The sequence below is a fragment of the Trachymyrmex cornetzi genome, unplaced genomic scaffold (assembly GCF_001594075.2).
Source record: "Trachymyrmex cornetzi isolate Tcor2-1 unplaced genomic scaffold, Tcor1.1 scaffold99, whole genome shotgun sequence".
NCBI classification, from domain to species: domain Eukaryota; kingdom Metazoa; phylum Arthropoda; class Insecta; order Hymenoptera; family Formicidae; genus Trachymyrmex; species Trachymyrmex cornetzi.
The window spans coordinates 4,086,242-4,105,515 of record NW_017300343.1 but is presented as its reverse complement, the minus strand read 5'-3'; the positions used below and the strand labels follow the sequence as shown (position 1 = coordinate 4,105,515).

Genomic DNA, 19,274 nt, shown 5'->3' with positions numbered 1-19,274 from the left:
ACCTAACTGTTACGTCCTTTTTTCATTTTAAGAAATTATAATTTGTTCTTAATCATAAACTAATTAAATAGAAATAACTAGTTTAATATTTGTTAAAAATACATTTATTTCGTATCATTGTTTATTGAATCGTTTATTCAATAAGACTTCTCGAAGTTGATCGACATTCGAGATTTAACGTGCAAAGTTTATTATTTTCTCTTTACACATTCGAATATCGTAATCAGATTAAGGCAAGTATCCATAATCCGTTCTTATTTTAAGACCGTCTTAAGTAATGTTTTAAGATGCTACAGCTCTTTGATCGGTTCATGACGTGTTAAGACTGTACTTAAGACAGTCCTAAGTATAAGACTCGATTATGAATACCGGCCTGAGATTGTTAGTATGACATTTATCATGTCCGAAAGAAATGAGACTGATTGCATTTTCTGTGCAATTTCCATGCGTTATAAATAGTAATCCACTTTTTCATTATAAATGTAAGTACATATAATTACACCCACATATACACACACGTATTTAAACAACATTAGCAAGAGCGTGTATTGTCGCTGACGAACTATATACATACACGCTTCGGTCGCGGAATCTGGACCCCGTCTGGTACCCCTTGTCATCCCTCGGTCCTTCACCGGGACTCAAAGCGTCTCTTGCCCAACCTCTCTTCCAACCCGTCTCTTTTTCTTCGTCTTCTCGCCCCTTCTCACTGGCTCCTCGTCATCCACTGTCGTCTCGGGACACCATCACTTTTTGCAAACGTCTCCGAGCCCTCCTTAATCAAACCGTGCCCACTTCATTCTACCGCACCGCATGTCTCCGCGGAAAACTTGGAAATGTTTTGAGCACGCTTTACGTCTAGGAAGACGTATTAATCTAGTATTATTTTAGAATCACATTAATTTTCTATACGCAAGATGTTAATAACGATTTAAATGGTTGATCTATTTGTACACTCATAAGAACGTTTAATTTAAATTATTATAGCAAATATCTTACTTTATTTATGAAATATGCATTTATTGTGGATATTAATTAAAATAAATAATTATGAAAAAGATATTTGATATGAGAATCAAATCGCTGTCATTTGAAACTTTTTGATAGAATTCTTGATAATATCTTATTTTTATTAATTTTGAGGTATTCTCTCTCTCTCTCTCTCTCTCTCTCGGCACAAAGAAGTAGTGTATTTGTAATCCAAAATTAAATACAATATTAATCCATATTTTTAATCGTAATACATAGATGGATTCACTTGTTTCCAAGTTTAAACTTGAAATGCAAACTTTTAGTAACATATGCTTTTTACTGAATCTCTATAGCGACGAAGAGTCAGTCAATTAAAACAGAATAATTATTACTTTTAAAATCATATTTCACTAACACTGCTGTCAAATTATAGATATTCCTTAAATCTTGTAACATAATAGCAAGAGATAACATGCGAAAATCTCATCATTTAATTAAGATTCGATTTACTGAAATGTAAATTAAATCGTATTAAATTTAACACTTGTTAGTAGCCGCGAACACAGTCGCCATGCAGAAGTAATGTAATTTACATATCTGGCTGATAATTTACATGTGTACACGAGATTAATGTACTATTTGTTGTTTAAGTTATTACATGTTTTCGGCAAGCGAGAGTAGAAGGGAATGAAAAAGAGAGAGGCGGAGAGGGAAGTTGCTTTTAGTTTGACAAATGCGTGAAAAATGTAAATTCGCGAAAAAAATGTAAATTCTACCGTTCGATTTGGTTTCGTGCGGTTTTTTCAAGCAATAAAAAAAGTAACTAATAGCATCATGGAGTCGCGCAGAAATCACGTGAAATAACGAAACGACTGATTATATTAAATCATTTGTAAAATTACCTCTCTCAATTTTCTGTAAAATACATTGCATCGGATATTTTATAATGGTATTCTTTTTATACTTACATATTTTAAAATTCTTAATTATTATTCCCCTTAATTATTATTCGACAAATAGTAGTTTCGGAGAAAATTTATGTAATGTTATGCATTAAAAAAAAAATCGATTATCGAACTGACGATTATAGAATTATTACAGAGAAATTTATGTGTGTGTGTGTTATATGTATGCAATAAAAAAAAAATATAATGAAAAATGGTGAAAAAACATTAAAAAGAGCGTAACACGTGATGAAAATGGTGTTTATCAGCGTTATTTATTCTCGCCCTCAATCGAGAGAGGGCCATCTTTTTCCATCGCGCATTTCACCGCTGCTACGACGATCGATCACAATGAGCGCATTGTTACATGGATAAATAGCCTGCGGGCCCTGAGAATGTTTTCTCGCGCCGGGACTACTGTACAAGGGAGCGAGGTAGCACAATAATTCGAAGGCGAATGAAGTGAGCGCAGCGCGCTGCGTGAATATTTCCGGTGGCGACGGTGTTTATCCAAGAATGACGTCGAGTGCACGCCATTCGAGCCGATTTTATTCTCCGAGTGTTTATTTTAAGATCGCGCGTACCCAGCTTCCGGGTCTATTAAGAGCCGCGCGGGACACGAGAGGTGCGCGCTGTAAAATCTTTTCTGCCGCTTTTATTAAATGCGAGGGATGAAAGGTGTGCGGGGACGTGCGTAATGAAAGCAACTCACTGTGTCCTTTGAAACGGCTTTGAAGAAAAAAAGCTCTTGCGGAGAAATTCTTGGAAGGGAAGTGGGCATCTAACCCTTAGAATCGTGTTTAAATACTAGATAAAGGGTTTTCGTCGAACGTACATGAAAAGAGGATATAACATCTAATATTGTAAAATTTATTATATATTAAAAAATTATTTTAATCTTATATACAAAAATTTAAAGAGAATAATACTAATATTGTGACAATATTTTTAAAAAATTATCTTTTATATTTTACAAAATTTAAAGAAAATTATAGATAAAAATATTAGTATCTTCAGTTTTGTCAGCGCTTATGTATAGACAAGTACATTTTTTTCTACAAATATTTCTTTTATGTACATAAATTTATTTACACAACAGTGTAAAGATGATAATGAAAAGGACGATTTTGTTGAATCATCAAAATAGTTATATAACTCAAACATGATGAGCAAAAAACTTTGAAATTCTAGCAAGTTCAAACGTTTTACATAATAATTTTGATGGTCTAACTAACAAAATTATTTTATTTTAGATCTATACACTGAAGAAAATTTCTGGTTATAAATGGAACCAAAAAATTCTAATCTCCATTTTCTGATTTCCATTTTCAACTAGAATTCCAGTTAATAGAACAAAACTCTTATTTTTGTCAGACTATCTGGCTAAATATAAATCTAGCTAAATATACTTTAGCAAATATACTTTAGCGAAACAGTTCTTTTTATGCAAACGTAATTGTAATATGCCGTGCCTTACATCATTATACTGTGCTAATAGAGAATCTCAAAAACTGTTTGCAGGTCACCGACACCAATGACAACGCGCCGACCTTCCAGAGCACGGCTTACTCGTTCGATGTTCCGGAGAACGTGCCGAGAGGCAGTCGCGTTGGTCAGGTCGTCGCGACGGACGCCGACGCCGAGGGGCCCAACAGCCATTTGAGCTACGTGCTCATCTCCGACTGGGCAAACGATGTGTTCTCATTGAATCCAAGCACCGGCGTGTTCACACTCACCGCGAGCCTTGACTATGAGCAGGTTGGTATACTGGAAACAATCCATACGCTGTCACGTCCAATAATAAAGTACTTTGTCGAATGAAGTCATCAATGGCGATGATCGTCGCTATTCTGATCCTAGGTATACGGTCAATGTCTTATTACAAATACTTTGAAACATTTGATTGACCAATCAGAAGAAATCAAAAGACGGAGTTTTACTAACTGACCACTCAAGAATGCTTCAAAGTATTTCACGTTGACCTTACTCCCTGTCGGGAGTATTGAAGTTCTTATTTATACTGACAGAAAAATTGGAATTTTGTATGAATCTCTCCGCGATTATGAATAGTTCATGAATCCACGTGGAATTTGTTGACAGGTCAGTTTTGGCGGGCCATGAGCGAAATAGTAACGCAAATGAAGTTATCGATAAATTATGAGTGAATCAGATAACGATCACCTCGAGATTTCAACTCTTCTCCGGATTAGTCCTTATTTATTGACAGAAAAATTTGAATTTTTCATGAGCCGCATTCTCTCGTGATTATAAATAGTAAGAAATTTTACGATGTATTAATTTTAGAACTTGTTATTAATTAGCGTTCAAACTTTTATCTTGACATCATGGACATAAAAAAAATTTGAATTTTGCTTGAATCTCTCCGCAATTAAGGATAATTCCGCATGGAATTTTTTGATAACGGACCATGAGCAAAATAGTAACGCAAATGAAGTCAGTCTTTCGGCATCAAAAGACTTCGACTTGTTCTTTGATTTCTCATCCATTCTCTTTCTACATATACATAACCGTGACTTGCCCGTTCTCTATTTATTATTCCACGTAAAAAGACGCTATTAAATGATCGCAGTCATAACCCAGAGCATGCTCATGAACTGGAACGATAATGCCGGATGATTCTGATGCCATATGTTTACATATCGCTATAGATATGTCCATCATAACAGTCGTTGGATGAGATGGGGGTTAACGGCGACCCGTCGAGATGAAGTTCCGTTCAGATCAGTCTCTTAGAACTGAAATACGCACGCGTGTAACATTAAAAACACGTCGAATGCCGCGGGCAGCGATTATAACCATGAACACGCTACATTCAAGGATCTTAGCTCACCTATTATATTACCCGAAGCGGTGGGCAACGCTAAAATTTAGGGTTTAACGCTATAACAGTCAGACAGATCGATGAACAGACAATCTTTAATGGCGGTTCTTCCTATGCTACGTTTTGGAGACAAGCCATACTTAGCTATACTTTCGGGAACACTTCATAGACTGTAGCCAGTAGCGTAACCAAAATTTAAAAACTTTACAAAATGGGACACGCAATTTCTCAAATAGAATACCAAGGAGGGAGAACAGTTGCGAATATACAAGAAACTATTGAATAATTGTTCTTTTTCGGTTAAAGAAGAAGCGTTCATTCTTCAGATGAAAATGTTATTAGTTATCAAGCACTTATTCATTAGCCAAAAAAAACAATAACCCTTTGCCTGTGCAAAAATATTTGCAATCTTTTCCTCGGTTAGATATATTTTCACATTTCAAAATTAATACTTATCTATATGTTAATGGTTGGTGCAAAAATAAGTATCAATTATATATTATTGCATATAATACATTCATATGTGCATAGAATGGCATATATTTTATAGGACATAAAACTAAATGAAGATTCAAGAGAACAGAAATAATAATAGATTAACATTTTAGCGAATAGTTTTAGCGCCTTATATGATTATTTTAATGATTCACACAAAATTATTTTCAGATCTAAATATGTCTAGCTAAATTTTTAGGTATTTTAGCAAAACATTGTTCTTTCTGTGTACATATATGTGTAGTACATATAAAATATTAATTCTTAACAATTTATCATATAAAAAGAATAATCCTAAACGTCTCTATTCCTTTGTACATGCGTGATTTAATTGTTCATTTTGTAGGTTTATGTCGACATATTTTATCTGTTAGCATTTCTGTTCCCTTAAATCTTCATTTAGTTTTATCGTAAAATATATGTTGATGTTTTTGCGTTGGTCGTCAATCGCGACATTAATATCAATGCAATAATATGATTGATGCTTATTTTTGTGCTAGTCATTGGCTACGCCACTGATTTGCGCTTTATGATAGAGCGGATGTGTGTTGATGCAGTTTCTACCGAGAAGAAAACGAAAGAAGAAAAGCGTAAGCGAGAGGTACGGGATAAGGGTAGCTTATAGAACCCTTCATCAACGTAATGCCCTTTTAGATACACGCCAACATTATTACAGAGCCACGAAATACGTTCATATATGCGCGTGTGTATGCGGAATGCATCGGAAACAAAGAAATAGCACGGTGCCGAATTAACATTATAGTCTTTGCAAAACGATTAAATACGGTTCTATTACAGAGATACGGTTCTATTACGGTTCTATTACGGATCTATTACAGAGATTACAGAGAAAGTTACAAAGATAACCGTTAATTCTTTTCCAATTTTTTTGTACTGAACGCTGTCCAGTAATTTTATCCAAGAAGAAGAATTATCTTTTAAAGTTTGGACATTGTCGCCATTTTTAGGCTTATTATGTGTTGTTAAAAAACTATTAAATCAAGTTAGTATCTATTAGTAACTATTAATAAAAATAAATTTAACTTACTAATTTACATGTATAAGTATTATTATTACTAAATCTATCAAATAAATAGTATAATAAAATATAAATTCCTTTATATTTAGCCTGAAATATATAACAAATCAATTAAAATTTGCAGTATGAGATATATATTGGATCAATCAAAATGAGTTTTTAGGGATCTATAACATATGATAATAAAATTAATATTTACGTTGTAAATTTGAAACTTGCAATTTGCGATTAATTTATGTTAAATTATAAATAATTAATTTTTAAATATTTAACTTTCTTCTCTTTTTCTTGAACAATTATATATTTTTTACTTATGTCACATTTTTCTTAGAGGGATACAATATTATATTCTTCGTACAATTAAATCATATAATTAGATCTGAACTTGTTTGGCTATTTTACTTTGCGTTATATATAGGTACAGCACTACATCTTCGTCGTGGAAGCTACGGATGGTGGTGTTCCCGTGTTATCGTCCACCGTGACGGTGTACTGTAACGTTGTCGATTTAAATGACAACTCACCAATCTTCGAAGCCGGTCCGCACGCGGCCGACATTGTGGAGAACGCGACTATCGGCACACCCGTCCTCACTGTGACAGCCCAGGATCTAGATTTCGGTGACAATGGTAGAGTCGTCTACACCGTCGCCGGCGGCGACGAGGACGGTGACTTTGGGATGGCTCACAACGGTACTCTCTTTACACGCCGGGCTCTCGATCGCGAGCGGAAACCAATCTACAACCTGGTGCTGAGTGCTACTGATAGTCCACTACCGCCGGCGCGGCCGTTGTCCTCTACAGTACAGGTTAGTGAATCCTGAAAAATCTGAAAAAACTTTCTATGATGTTTTTATATAAATGAGAAAGTTTCAAAAATTCTTGAGTATAGTTCAGCATATTTATCAAAAATATTAGAAAAATTAAGTATTCTCTTGATATATTTAAATTTGATGACGTCCAATAAAAATCTCTGGCATTAAAGTTACGATTATGCACGGTGAAAGTCATGTTGACAATTTCTCTTTTCTGTTTTTTTTCTTGTTTTATTCTATTGAAACAATACACGTTATTCTTCATTCAAACGACGTAGGTGACGGTGGTGTTGTTGGACGTGAATGACATGTCACCGGAATTCGTATCGTCCAAGGAGATAACAATATCTGAGAACGCACCGATTAATACGATAGTAATGACGATAAAAGCAATCGATCGGGATGAGGGTCGAAACGGTTACGTCGAGTATACATTGAAGGATGACAGTAATCTACCGTTTACCCTTGGTCTATCGGATGGGATTCTGCGTCTTTCCGGATCGTTAGACCGTGAGCAAAGATCCAACTACACTCTGGACATCATCGCCAAAGATCGAGGCGACCAGCCGAAATCATCATCGACCATTGTCTCCGTCACGGTGTTGGATGAAAACGACAACTCACCGGTGTTCGATCCTAGACAATACTTCGCCACCATCGCCGAGAACGCTAGCATCGGTGCCAGTGTGCTCCAAGTCAGTGATATTGCAATAAACTTTAATGTTTTAGAAGAGTGAAACAAGAAATAAGATTTCTTTAAATTGTCCTAAATTTTCTGACAAAGAGAATTTAAAATCTATAGACGGAATATAGTTACAATAACCGATATTGTTACAATTTTTATGAAATGTCTGTTAAGTAGAGCAATTAATATCAAAATATTAAAAGATACAAATGTATCTTTCTCTCTCTCTCTCTCTTTATATAATGTTTACGTTATATTAATTTTGTCAAACTTTATATATTTTTGTATGTTCTTTCTAGTCTTTTTTTTCTTTAATAAAAATAAATGCTTTTATTTCTGTCTATTTCTCTTAATATGCTTAAATTATAAATCGTCATTTTTTGTTGGTTTGGTCTCAGGTGTCGGCGATGGATCTCGACGAGGGTGCGAACGGTAGAGTTCGGTACAGCATCGCAATGGGTGATGACAATCGGGATTTCACGATCTCAGAGGATAGTGGCGTGATTCGGGTGGCGAAAAACTTGAATTTTGAACGCAAACCCCGGTACAATCTGATGATCCGTAGCGAGGATTGCGCGGAGGAAGTTGGAAAGGAGCCGCGCAGCGATACAGCCCAAATTACTATTACTGTACTTGACATCAACGACAATGCTCCAATTTTCCTTGATTCGCCCTATCTAGCGCACGTTATGGAGAATATGGTACCACCTGGTAGCGGTTTTGTGAAACAGGTAATTAATAATACGCAAAGAATAAAGCGTTCGAAGTATTTCGAATATTCGAGTCCTTTTGTTGAATCAAATCGATTATTCGAGTTTTAAAAAAATTGCGTAATAATTCCACAATAATAATTAAAAAATTTAAATATTAATTATAATTATATAGCTCGAAATTTCATTTTGTTGTACGCGCGAATCGAATGTATTTTGATAAATAAATTAAAATTAAAATTTTGTTTATCCGCTAAAAGGTTAAGGCGTACGATGCGGACAGTCCACCATACAACGATCAAGTGAGATACTTCCTCAAGGAGGGTGACACAGATTTATTCCGCATAAATGCGAGCACCGGCGATATATCGCTTCTTCGTCCGTTGGATAGGGAACTGGTACCAGAATATACACTTACTGTATCGGCTATGGATACCGGTAAGTTACTCACAGCAGTTATTAAATATCCCATTGAACATAGAATATCCCAGCAATATTGTAGCAACATTTTAACTACATTCCAGCAACATTCAAATTATATTTCAGCAACATTTCAACGTTCCAGTTAAATGGTAGGAATGTTGCAACATCGCTGGAATGTCTTGTGTTATGACCTAGTCAAATGTAGATACGAAAACTCATAACTAGTTACAATTAACGAAGATACGGTAATTTGTAGGAAGCAAAGTTTATTTATCGCGTAGCTAGAATTGTTAGTTTAAAAAGTTACATTTATTCCCTGATTACATATTTACATATATTTGTATTTACATGTCGAACGTTTTTTCATATTCTATGAAAATTTTATTAAAGTAATTTTTAAATGTTATAAAAATAAGTGTATTCCGGACAATCTATTGTACAATGGTCGACATTGAAATGACAGCCCTTTATTCTCTGACAGGGATTATTTTTACGATCCATCTCGCTGTGGCCGGTCTGTGTAAAACTGGTTGCGAATTAGTGCGAACAAAGAACTTAATTAAGCTCGGATTGGCACATCAATGCAACCGAGTATTGTTGGACGAAAATAGTTACAATTAATGCAATGTAATTTTGCTTGGTAAGGAAGAAGGTTTAAACGACAGACAATTTCTCTTTTTTAAACGTATTTTTTTTTGTTTCTTTCCTTTAAAAACTGGTATTTATAAATGTATTATATATCTATATATATATATATATATATATATATCTATTATTTAATGTCTTTTATTTTTATATTTTAATTACTGTTATTATAATATTAATTATATAAACATTACTATTGTATCGCATATTTGAAATACGCACTTAACTATTTCTTTTTTATCATATAAGTATTCAAAGAGAGTTTTGATTGGCTGTCAATTGACTTTACGATTGGTGCGATTGCTATTATTTCCAGTCATCCTATACGAGATTGGCTTAAACATTCGTGAAATTATGCTGGCGATCGATTCGTGCTAATTCCTTATGCAAACCGTACCACCAACCGTCCATTAAATGACGGTCCGCCGAAATGTCAATACAGCGAACGTTGCCCAGCACATAGACGAGAAACGATAGACTATGTACGCGGTGGGTTTAAGTAATGAGCGGTAATATACAAATTGGATATAAATTTGTGGGTTGTTCGATGAGATTCTTTAAGCGGTGGGCAGTTCCTCCCTCTTAAACCTTCCTTTTTTTCTCCTTGCTTCCTCTTAGAAGCCGGTAGTCCTCCTCCGGTCCTCCCTCTCCCCCGGTCTTCACCCCTTCCCCGCCCGCCCCTTCTCCCGTCCCGCCCCCGGTCGCGGTGGCTCGATGGTCCAATCGGTCCCCGGCGAGGTAGACAAGCCCGCAGAGTTATGACGCGCGATTATGATAATCGGCCTCGAATGCCTTCCTCCCTGTCTACCTCGGCGCTGGCACTGTCCTCTCCTCCTTTCTCCTCCTCCTCCTCCTCCTCCTCCTCCTCCTCCTCCTCCTCTTCTTCTACCATTCCTCCCTCCGGTTCTCCTGTTCGACCGCGGGCTTTAGGCTCCCTCCTCCCCTTCTTCAGCACGCTTCGTTCTTCACCACCTCACCATCTCGTCCGTGTCGTCCTCTCCCCCCCGTCTTCTCGTTCCGCCGTTCGTGAGGCCCTGCGCGCATTTCGGGCCTCACGACCTCTTCTTTTTGTTTAAAAAGAGAAGGAGAGCGAGAGAGAGAGAGAGAGAACCGTTTCTTTTGGATAGTGCCTGCACTCGCACATTATATTCTACTTTATTCATATACCCGCAGAACACTGTCACGCGCGTCAGCGCACTCTCGTCATCTCGGAGCACGTATTTTTGTCTTGCGCGATGCACATCGTTGGGGCGATCATAGGGTATTGTGACCCCTTCAGCATCTGTCGCACGTAAACAGGATGTTTCGTTTCTGTTGAGAAATACTATTCAATGATTTGCGTGTCCGTGCTTTAATTCTTTATAATTAAAAAGGCATATCAGCCGGAATACCGCCAACTGGCGCTTAACAAGGATTACTTCTTAACACCCTTCCGATAAGGATAACATTCTCGCGAGAAGTCATATACAGGCGTTGTTACTCTCTTATTCATACTCGTGATACCTAAGGCTAGCGATTTCCCTAAAAATTGATATTCCTGATCAACCGAGCTGAACATCCCGTTCGGTGGAAATCGGCGTAACAAGTGAGCCTCTTCATTACTGTCATTAGTAAGCAGTAAGCAAATTGTGCGATTACTTGTTATGCAAAGTGGGCCATTTCTCCTGGCTCTGTATCCCTGGGAACTTGCGTTCACCACGTCATTCCGGAATTGTTATATACCGCTACGTCTATGATTTTTTTCTTATTTTTCATACATTTCTTCTATTTTCTTGCTTTTATTGATCATAATTATTTATATTAGAATAGATATTTAGATATTTGAAAATAATAAAATATAATATAAGTAATTAAATACCTATATATTATGAGTATAATTATTTATAATATAGGTATGGTTACTTATATTTTATTATTTTCAAATATTTTCTTCCATCAAATTTTTACCGTTACTCCAAGATGGATTGTTAATCTCATGATTGTTGACACATCGACTTTTATGCTTAGATTAAATTATACTTTTTTAAATGTTTTGTTTTTACGAAGAATTATGATACGTGACGAGTCAGTTTTTGCAAGACTCATCTATTGAATGGTATTTTTTCGTATTCTTCATTAATTAATGTTAATGTAAATTTTATATGTAATTAATTCTTTTCTTTATCAAATATATTCTCAAGCAAGTAATCGAGGAAAAATCTGCACCTACAGGAAAACGTAAGACTTTTGACGCAGTCTGTATATCCAATTTGTACTCTTACGGTCTTACGGGATATTTACCTAGAACATGATAAATACGGTTTCAGTCTCAGCCTCCGTCTTCTTCTCCCGTTTTCTCTCTTCCTCTCTTTCCTCCTTTCTCTTATCCCTCGACGGGAACTCTCCGCGTGATTGAACGGTGTACGTCCGTACAGGCGCGTGGCCCTGGGCTACGCCAACGCTTGCCATGTACATATACATGTGCCGCGTACACATATATCCGATGTGCAATCAGAGAAATCGGTCCCTTCCCCTCCTTTTCTGCTGGAGAGTAATGGTGCGTTTTAGGCGGCGCAATTAAGCCGCTGCGAGATTTTTCCGCGCGTACTAACGTCGTTACTTCAGGTATCCCAATCCGTAAATCATAAGTGGGTAGCACAATGGGCACCGCTGGAGAACGCCTGTGTCACGTCTAAATTACCCCCGTGTGTACCGGCCATTATATACGCGGCGTACTTCCGCGATCCAGAAAAGTCGCTTTTCCTCACAACCCCAATTATTTCAATGTACTTGCACTGAGAAAAATTTTTGGTTGAGACGAATCAGAATTTTTTCGTTAAATCTCTTATAATTCTAGTTGAGATAACCAGATGTCTGATTATGATGACCGAAATTCTTATTGATATCTGCAAATTCTTATTGGTTTGTTTATTTTTAACCAGAAATTTTTCTCACTGTCCTTTGTTTTTTGAAAGCGACTCCCAAGAAAACACCAATTAGGATCATTCTAGTTGAATATATTAAATTAAATGGACTACCCTTGTATAGAAATCTAATATTGCCTAATTTATTATTGAAAGTTAATAATTACTTATTTGAAATACTAAAAGTATTAAATAATATCACTTTTAATATTAAAAATAAGTAATTAATTATTGTCTTTTAGCATTATAGATTTCTGTAAGGATAAGAAAGTGAATCTCTTTCCTTGACAGATTCAAGCAGGATCAGGTTGATTTCTTTTAGAAATACTGTCGAAGAAGTTTACAAGTATTAAATTCAACTTTTAGCTCCCGAAGCATTAAATTCAACTTTTCATTCCTAAATTTATCTGAGGAGTAAATTTACAATAAACGCAATTATTATACGTATTTACAATTGACTCACATTCAGAAATATAAAATAAATAACAATGCAATAAAATAAATAACATCAGTAGGCTTTTGCTTTTAATGATGTTCCTCTATCAATTTGCGAACTTTATTTTTGTTCCAACTAATTTCGCAACAGAAATCTGCAAAGGAAAGATTGTAGGAGCAATGATTCGTCGGTTAAAAGTAAATATGTGTCTATATTTCATGGCGAGCACGGACAAGTTCTAAATCACTTTACGGCGTCTCGCGGGCACCACAGTAATATTCTGTTAAAATTATGGCCCCGGTTTACCTTCCGTTTGGACCGATTTAAACCGTCATAAACGAGCCGCGAGAGGCGGGTTGTAAATTTAGCAGAATAATCGCGCCACTGACCCAACTACGGTCGCGCGACTTTACGGTTCGCGAGATAGCAATAAAAGCTAAAAAAAGTTAATAAAAATAGAAAAACTTGAAGGTAGAGCGACGCATCGGTGCGACGACGGTTGTCTTTATGACTACCCGACGACATACACGACTAAAGTTTCACATCGCATTTTTCCGCGTGTTCGCAGGCTCGCCGCCTCTCACCGGATCGGGCATCGTCAGGATTGTCGTCCTCGACGTGAACGATCACAGTCCCGAGTTTGCTCGGCAGGACTACAAGGCCACCGTGGTGGAGAACGCACCCGCTGGAACTTGGGTCATCAAGCCGCATGCGACAGACAAGGATGAAGGATTCAATGCGAAAATAAGGTAGGTACTCCTCGCTGATGTTGCGTAATTATGATTGAAAATGCACTTCATTTTAGGAAGGACATGCATGTGATCTTGAATCTGAAAGAAAGTTTATTGTGTAATTTTACTTTTCTTACGTTAGAAAAAGATTTACCTCTTTGTTTTTGTTATAAATATATTGTTCAGATATATTCTACAGTTCTCTCTCTCTCTCTCTCTCTCTCTCTCTCTCTCTCTCTCTCTCTCTGTATCGCACTTTTAGCTCTAATTAGAGTTTAAGGTAATAGTTACAAAAAAATTTAATAATTAAGTAAGCAATTAATAGATTCTATTTTTTTTACGCAAAATTTTGCGACAAAGAGTTGAATTTATATAGGAACTTTAAAAAAAAAAATACTTATTTTAAGAATCCAAAACAATCGTAGCAAAATAATAGTCTGTATTGATAAAATATGCTCGATTTAATTTTATTGTGTGATAATATACTTTAAATAATTTGTATTATCTGTTCAAAATAGCTACAACCTACTTGGAGACAAAGCGGAGCGATTTTCCGCAGATCCTGACACGGGCGAGGTGTTCACCATGGTACCGTTGGATCGCGAGCAGACTGCTGTGTATTATTTGACTCTTGTGGCCAGAGACTCAAGCCCGACAGAACCGCGTGCCTCTGCCGTCAATCTGACGATTTATGTGACGGATGTGAACGACAATGCCCCTCGTTTTTCCAGTCCCCGATATACAGCCTATGTTCCAAACGCGACTAAACCAGGTATAACGAGATTGGCGATTCCAGGAAAATTCAGAAAGAAGAATTTCTTTTCTTCGAAAAATTCAAGAAATTAGGTTGATTTTTTTTAGCAAAATTGTTGAGGAAGTTTGCAAGTATCAAATTTAACTTTCAATTTCTAAATTATCTGAGAATGAATGGAGCAAATTTACAACAACTAGTTACAATTGCTGATTATTGAAAGAAAGAGTCATTAAAGAGTGATTTTGCTTTTCACCAATTAGCTAACTGCGAACCCAAATGTTGATGTTGATTTTTTTTAAAGGTGACTTTGTCTTCGGCGCGAAAGCAAACGATGATGATGACGGCGAGAATTCGCGGATTGTTTATCGGCTGCATGGCAAGGACGCCAATCGGTTCACGATCGACCTCAACAATGGCGTGATCCGTGCTACTCAAGAACTGATCGACGACCAAACCACCTATCAACTACAAATACTGGCGTCGGACTGCGGTGCCGACCCTCAGCACGTCACAGCCGATCTGGTGATCCACTTGTGGGAGCGGCAGCTGTTCCCCAGCTTCCGATCCAGCGTCAGTACGAGGTTCACGCTGTCTGAGGATGTGTCCGAGAGCAAAGTGATCACCAAGCTGAGTGCTACTACACCGAAGAGCGGACCAGCGAGTAACTTGATCTATGGTATAGCCGGCGGAAATGTGGGAGATGCTTTAAGAATCGATCCTCACACCGGAGAGGTAAATGAGATCGGACATTTCAATTTTACTTATGTAGTTCTTTGTCTCCTTCTTTTCATATGAAATTTAAAACTATTTAAAAAATGATTTTCATTATTTTTTAATATATTACACATTATTCTATTATTACAATTTTTCTTTAGGTCGTGGTTGCCTCTGGATTTGATTACGAGACGGCTCCGCACTACGAAGCCTGGATTGAAGTTCGCGATTCGGACACACCCCCGCTGCGTAGCGTTCTCCAACTTCTAGTGAATGTCACGGACGCCAATGATAATGCACCGATTATGGAGGCAGCCATTTACAACGCGACCGTGATGGAGGAGGAATATCCGCCGTTATTCGTCATTAAAGTGTCAGCGAGAGATCGCGATTCCGGAGAAAACGGACAAGTCACTTATCATCTAGTCGACGACTTCTCCGGGTCCTTTATCATTGACAGTAGAACCGGGCAGATTGAGACCAATGAAAAATTGGATCGCGAAGAGGTGCGGATATTGTAGCCAATTACAGTCATAATATCCAATTAATTGATTACAATATTTAAAGCCAGTTGTAATTATCTCGAACCTGTCCATCTAAGGATCCTGAAAATATCTAAAAAAATCTCAAGTTTAATTAATAGTATCATTCAATTATATTCATATTGGAATTCCTTCAGATTGCGTCTTACGAGCTCATCGTGGAAGCCAGAGATCAAGGTCATCCCCGATTAACCGGCACCGCCATGGTGCTCGTTACCGTTCTGGATAAGAATGATAATCCGCCGCATTTCACGCGACTGTTCAGCGTCAACGTGACAGAAAACGCAGAAATTGGCACGTTCGTTATACGCATCACCAGCAGTGATCTAGACATTGGTCAAAATGCAAACGCCAGTTACAGCTTCACCGTAAATCCAGGAATGAAGTTTTCCATCGATGCCCTAAGCGGAAATGTGACTGTGGCTGGACAGCTCGACAGAGAGGAGCAGGATGAGTATCTACTAAAGGTAGGATATTTAGTCTTAATTCACTATTATATGTAATTAACGTAGATTTGTAACACTATATCTTCATAAAATAAAAAAAATTGCATTTGAATTGATCAAAAATAATATAAAAATTTAGAGAAATTGTTTATTGTTAGAAATTTAAAAAATTCAAATATAAACCGTTTTTTAAAGTTATGCACATTTAGATTTGAGCGAAGGAAGATATTTATGTTGTACTTTATATTTTCTATTTCCAATTCCTAATATTATTTTCCATAACTTCGTTATAGGTCGTAGTAGGGGACGGAGCATGGCGAGCAGAGACCGCCTTGACAATCACTATTCAGGATCAAAATGACAATGCACCCGAGTTTGATGAAGATACCTATCATTTCCTTTTCCCCGAGCTTCAGCCACAAGTGACGCATGTTGGCACGGTCGCGGCTACTGATCGTGATAAACAGGGACCGAATTCCGTTATATCTTACAGCCTACTGCAACCGTCCGATCTTTTCACTGTTGACCCAGCTACCGGTGATGTCTTCAGCAAGCGTACCTTACGCTACAAACACACTCATCGGCCGTCCTCGCCGGAGAATCTGTACTCGCTGACAGTGATCGCCACTGATAATGGTAAACCACCAATGTCCTCGAGGGCAGTGGTGCACGTGAGCGTGGTAGATGCCAACAACAACGCTCCTCGTTTCGAGCAGAGATCCTATCTGTCAGCGGTACCGGAGAATTGTGAAGTAGGCAAGCGAATTATTCAACTGATTGCCCATGATGACGCCGATTTTGGTGTGAACGCAGAGGTCAGTTATTCCCTGGAGAACATGAACGAAACTGATGTTTTATTCGCCATTGAGGAGCAATCTGGTTGGGTTTACGTGCGCAAGAGTCTCAACGGTATTGCCATCGGCGCGACGTTCCTACTAAAAGCGCGTGTCACCGATAAAGGCGTGCCACCGCAGAAGGATGAGATTGTTCTGACTCTTATAATCTCTGGCGAGAACAAACATACGCCTGCCTTCGTCGCCGACAATTACCAAGTCAGAGTGCCGGAAAGCGAGGTGATCAATGCCACGCTTCAGACGGTTTACGCCTACGACAACGACAGTGGGCCCAACGGCATGATCCGCTACACAATTTCGTCAGGAAACGACAAGAATCAGTTTTACGTACATCCTATCACCGGCGTAGTTACTCGACTCGAGCCTTTTGATTACGATCAGGTACAGGAATATCGATTGAACATCACCGCTACGGATATGGGATTCGAGCCGAAGCAAGTAGTAGCGATCCTAACTATCCATGTCACCGACATCAATGACAATCCTCCGACCTTCAATCAAAGCAGATATAAAGCGTTTTTACCGGAAAATTCGCCGCCCGATAGTTTCGTTTACAAGGTATGTTTCATCGTGGAATTTTTTACTCTGGTTTATGTTTGTCGGCATCTTTGATTTTTAGCCGATTAGCTAGCTAGATAAATTATTCGAATCTTGAGCTTAAAACAAACGAAGAAATCATTATAAATTTACTATATTTCAAGAGTTTCCTCATTTCTTAAATAAATCAATTAATGATCTTTGGAGCCAAAACGAAAACAACGTGCTTGTATATGACATACTTAATGTTCAACCCAATTCGATTACTTATGAAATTTTATAAAAATGAATATACTGTAAACAAATTTTTTTAACGAAATGCATTAAGAAATTTAACAATGTCAAGCAAATGTATATATTTTTATTAATAAAAAAGTTATAAGCGCATTGGGAAAAGAAAGTCAAGTATGCTATAGTGTAAGTATTGCAATTTTTTATATTTTGTCACAAAATTCCAGGTGGTCGCTCGGGACATTGACTCACCCAAGTATGCCATAGTGCAGTATGAAATCCTAGGTGGTACCGGCAAGGACTACTTCCGCATCCGCGGCAATACCGGTGTGATCACATCAGATGCTACCTTCGATTACGAAGAGGAGAATGAGTATATTCTCGATATTGTCGCAACCAATCCGGATTCAAACCCGCAAATGGTCGGCTTTACAACTGTGGTGGTTTACATCACCGGCGTAAACGAGTACTATCCTCATTTTATTCAACCTGTGTTTCACATGGACGTCTCGGAGAGCGCCGAAGTGGGCACGCCAGTTGGCGCGGTTCAGGCGACCGATCAGGACTCGGGCGAGGATGGCCGTGTGTACTATCTTTTCGTGGGCTCGTCTAACGACCGCGGGTTCTCGATTGGCTCGGACACTGGCATCGTTCGGGTGTCGCGCCAGCTTGATCGCGAGACGCAGAATCGGGTGGTACTGACAGTAATGGCAAAGAACGGCGGTGGTATACGTGGCAATGACACTGATGAAGCGCAGGTAATCATTTCCATCCAGGATGGCAACGATCCGCCAGAATTTCTGCAGAACACCTATGAAGCCAACGTGTCGGAGAGCGCTCCCCACGGCACCCGCGTGCTCGTTGTCCGCGCGATCGACAAGGACATCAAGCCACAGAACAATCAGTTTTCGTATTCCATTATCAGTGGCAATCTCGGTCAAGCCTTCAAAGTCGATCCACAAACCGGTGACATCGAGACGGCGAAGCAATTGGATCGCGAAACCGTGCCCACATACGATCTGACGATCGGCGCGATTGACACCGGTTCACCGCCGCAAACTGGCACCGTAATGGTGCACATCGAGCTGTTAGATGTCAATGACAACGGTCCAGTCTTCGATCCTCCGGAAGTAATCGGTTACGTCAGCGAGAACGAACCAGCAGGTACCAGCATCATGACTCTGAGCGCGACTGATCCTGATCTGCCACCCAATGGCGCGCCGTTCACCTATAGATTGATCGGAGGAAGACAGAGCGATATGGTGACCTTGGACAAGCATTCGGGTATACTGAGAGCCACCAGAAGACTTGATAGAGAAACGATGCCGCAGTTGGATCTCATGGTTGGTATCGCATTTAACTGTAATAAAAGTAATTTTAACTGTACCACCTTGTTACATTATTTGTTATCGGAAAGAAGCGATAAAGCAGTTAGTCTTCAGAAAATTTTAAGATCTCTGCAGGTACACATGTACACATAGATTACACTACTTTCTGAAAATTTTTATGTTTATTTATGAATATTATTTAATTCTTAATATAATTTCTGTAATTGAT

General features: G+C 38.1%; 1 protein-coding gene across 1 annotated transcript in view; it reads left to right on the top strand.

The window, feature by feature from the left end:
* ft (cadherin-related tumor suppressor fat) overlaps positions 1–19,274 on the top strand; it is a 110,345-nt gene that overhangs the window by 83,873 nt on the left and 7,198 nt on the right. Inside the window, exons 3-14 of the mRNA XM_018521686.1 lie at positions 3,438–3,674; positions 6,711–7,100; positions 7,385–7,801; positions 8,190–8,522; positions 8,762–8,939; positions 13,477–13,657; positions 14,158–14,411; positions 14,695–15,125; positions 15,269–15,613; positions 15,787–16,116; positions 16,389–17,507; positions 17,945–19,060. Coding sequence (XP_018377188.1) covers positions 3,438–3,674; positions 6,711–7,100; positions 7,385–7,801; positions 8,190–8,522; positions 8,762–8,939; positions 13,477–13,657; positions 14,158–14,411; positions 14,695–15,125; positions 15,269–15,613; positions 15,787–16,116; positions 16,389–17,507; positions 17,945–19,060 — 5,331 coding nt within the window. The remainder of the gene's footprint in view (positions 1–3,437; positions 3,675–6,710; positions 7,101–7,384; positions 7,802–8,189; positions 8,523–8,761; positions 8,940–13,476; positions 13,658–14,157; positions 14,412–14,694; positions 15,126–15,268; positions 15,614–15,786; positions 16,117–16,388; positions 17,508–17,944; positions 19,061–19,274) is intronic.